Consider the following 3,005-nt stretch of genomic DNA (forward strand, 5'->3'; position numbering starts at 1 on the left):
TAGATGGCCGCTGAGCGTGTGTCCAGACGAGTCGCTTGCCGGCGGCTGGTACATCATACCTATAGGGATGTTTCATTGGTGGTCCCCATGATTCCTGTCACGCTTCTAGAGACGAAGGAGGCCGAGTAAGTCCATGTTTTGTTTGTAGTCGGAAGTGGGTTGGCCTGCACGACTTGGTGAGGTGGACTGGAAGGGGCCGAGGTCCGCACGCTATGTTAGAGAAAACTGCGTCAGCAGATTGATACCTTATTTAAAGGCAGCGACCATCGCAAGGCACGTCAAAACCTCAAAGTCTGGGTGACTCCATCGCACTCTCTTTTGCGCTATACAGCAGGACAAACCTTCATTTCTACGAGTGACAAGGAGGATCAGAACTGTTTGTAAGTAAAGCCTATCGACTATGTTGTATGAAGGTCAACAGATGCCTGTTGCTTATAAACTGTAGAAGTCCTTGGTTCTATCCGAGTAAGAACTAATGGTCTACTCAGGTGTAGCGATCATAATATTTACAAGAGGAGGGGACTAAATGCTCAGTCCAGGATGCCACCCACAGCAGAATTATCAGATATCGACCGGGGACTAGTCGCATTCTTGAGCCAACAATTCCCATTGTTTGGGCCAACATTACCCAGATTCGCATTGAAGGTCGCCGCGACGCATGTTCTCGACCCTGAGTTGCGATTGTATGATGCACAAGCCCGGAGGCAGTCCAAGTACGAATAGACTACAACGGCAACAATGTCTAGAGCTCCTTTTGATCCAAAACTCATGCCACAATGCATAACGAATTTGGCATCAACATCAGAAAGTGCAATTGTTCTCGTTTCGCCCTCCATGGCGGGACAGGGAAGCTGGATTTTCCCTTGTGTTGGAACTACTATCGGGCTATCGCTGTCCGTCGATGCAGGGACCAGCGCGGTGACTGTGGTCGTGACAACTGTAGTTGGCGATGCTACGGACGACATTGCATCGCTGAGAACCAATCATCAGAAATTTGTGGCGGAAGGGAATTGGCATTGGATCATACTCTCTCGCTTTTTGGACCGCCAGTGAACCCCCAACGCCACCACCAACAGCGGCTATCACTATTACTGTAGCCAATAAAACACTAAGAACAAATGTCGCTGGCCTCAGTCCGCAAATAGTACGTTCTTTCTTGACGGGAATCGATGAATAAGTTTCAGGCGTGGTCGGCGCATAGTACGATGATTCATGTTGCCGCGGTTGTTCGGGAACTACTTGTTTGTGGGAAATATGAGGAACGTACGTCTCGGGGCCGGAAGAGTCCATCATGTACTGGAACTTCTGTATTCAGGATGAAGGAAAGGCATGGACTTTGTTCTCGAACGTCATCCGGGAAGAAGAGGAGAAGAGCAAGAAGAAACAGGAAAAGCGCATGTTAAGCAAACTGACGCCGCTCAAACAGCAAGGGATGGCTTATGTAGTATCTCATTCACTTACAAGGAGACACAGGATCTCGAAGGATCTTGCGGTCATTGGTACTCTCTCGACATTTGTGGAAGTCGGAGACCAGGGATCCAACCAGAGCTGCGCACATGTCTCACTGGGCTGTGAGGATCAAGCAGGCTGAAATTAGGCGCAGAGACTGTGCTACACACCATCATGGCATCTCGCGCATCTATTCGTCCGTTTTGCAGCATGTGAGACGGCTTGCATCAAAGTCATCAATCCGAACCAATCGTTCTGATTTGGGGGCCAAAAGTCCAACCTGAAGCTTACGCCCAGAGTTCGTTGGAATTAAACATAGTCAACCTCAGGGCTTGGCAGGCAGGGTTTATCTAATGATTCATAGGCCCCTTTCACCTCGCCAGAATTTATCTATTTACGATCTGCCTTGTGTAGAAAATCGATGTTGACTGATAGCACTTGGTGACATTTGACTGCACAAATGCCCTACCTGCCCCGCTATATTGTGCCTACATTCACAAATCGTCAAACCGTGCGCTTTCAATCATGGCAACTTCGGGCTCACTATATTGAAGAAACTCCCCGTCTTTTTTTTATAATAAATTCTTAATCCGATTTTCGAAGCTAGAGAGGCTACCGAGAAACTATCTGTAGCTTGCACGTGTTTCTAACAGTAAGTAGACGTTGAAAGTCGCTGGTGTGCCTCCGAAAGTCATGCAATGCAACGGAATTAGATCTTCCCCCAAAGTCCTCTTCAAAGCCAAGTTCACGAGAGAAAGTCTCCGCCTGACATGGCCAGTTCATATTCGTAATCCGGCTGGAACTCCAACCACATGGCCTCAGGTGTAGTCAAACGGTATGTATACTCAGCTTCGGCATCAGGACAAAGGTGCTTCTCGATCCCCGATGCTACAGCAGCCTCTGCAAGAAGCTGTATGCGACAGGAGTTTTCCATCAGGGTATACAGGAACGCCGCCTCATCGACGGTCTTCCCTGTCGTCAAGAGACCATGGTTCTTCAAGATGGCACACCTTTTGTTGCCTAGAGCCGTAGCTATCCTCTCTCCTTCCGAGGTTTCGAATGCAATGCCGCCAAACATGTCGTGAACGGCATGATCTTTGAAGAATGTGCACGCGTCTTGGTTGAGCATTTCCAGTGGTCTCCCGAAGGCTGACCATGCCTTGCCGTGGATGCTGTGGAAGTGGCATGCTGCATTGACGTCGGGTCGGGCTTCGTGAAGGGCGGAGTGGATGTGTTGGTATCCCTATTATAGGGTAGTTAGTTCGAACCGTAGTTGACGAAGAGATCAATTGAACTATATGAATATCTGCGTAGTAGGTGTAAAAAGGAGGTTCTAACCGTAGGTTAGGCTAGCTATGATAATCGTAAATAGGGCCCCTAATTAGCCCCTACGTAGTCGGCTATATACCGCAGTTAAATTAGACTTCTAATCCGATACTAACTTTCTCTTTCTTTTATCGATTTAACCGCTACGGTTAGAGGTATAATTCGACCTCGGGCCCGTTTACTAAGTCGTCTCCTTTTTCCCCTTTTCTCTACTCTTTTTATATAACCTA

At 48.1% G+C, this 3,005-nt stretch overlaps 2 protein-coding genes across 2 annotated transcripts; both read right to left on the minus strand.

Annotated features, from left to right (window-relative positions):
• Nucleotides 1-530: 530 nt before the first annotated feature.
• On the minus strand, nucleotides 531-1,497 carry CLUP02_16016 (uncharacterized protein; the record flags this gene model as incomplete). Its single annotated transcript, XM_049294940.1, has 3 exons — nucleotides 531-972; nucleotides 1,028-1,305; nucleotides 1,462-1,497. 3 exons carry the CDS (start codon nucleotides 1,495-1,497, stop codon nucleotides 531-533), a joined length of 756 nt encoding a protein of 251 aa, XP_049152087.1.
• A 697-nt stretch (nucleotides 1,498-2,194) lies between these two features.
• CLUP02_16017 (L-fuculose-phosphate aldolase) lies at nucleotides 2,195-2,578 on the minus strand (the record flags this gene model as incomplete). The annotated part of the gene is made up of 1 exon (XM_049294941.1): nucleotides 2,195-2,578. The coding sequence occupies one exon, from the start codon at nucleotides 2,576-2,578 to the stop codon at nucleotides 2,195-2,197; it is 384 nt and encodes a 127-aa protein (XP_049152088.1).
• Nucleotides 2,579-3,005: the final 427 nt, after the last annotated feature.

This window comes from Colletotrichum lupini, chromosome 9 (assembly GCF_023278565.1).
Source record: "Colletotrichum lupini chromosome 9, complete sequence".
Lineage (NCBI taxonomy): Eukaryota > Fungi > Ascomycota > Sordariomycetes > Glomerellales > Glomerellaceae > Colletotrichum > Colletotrichum lupini.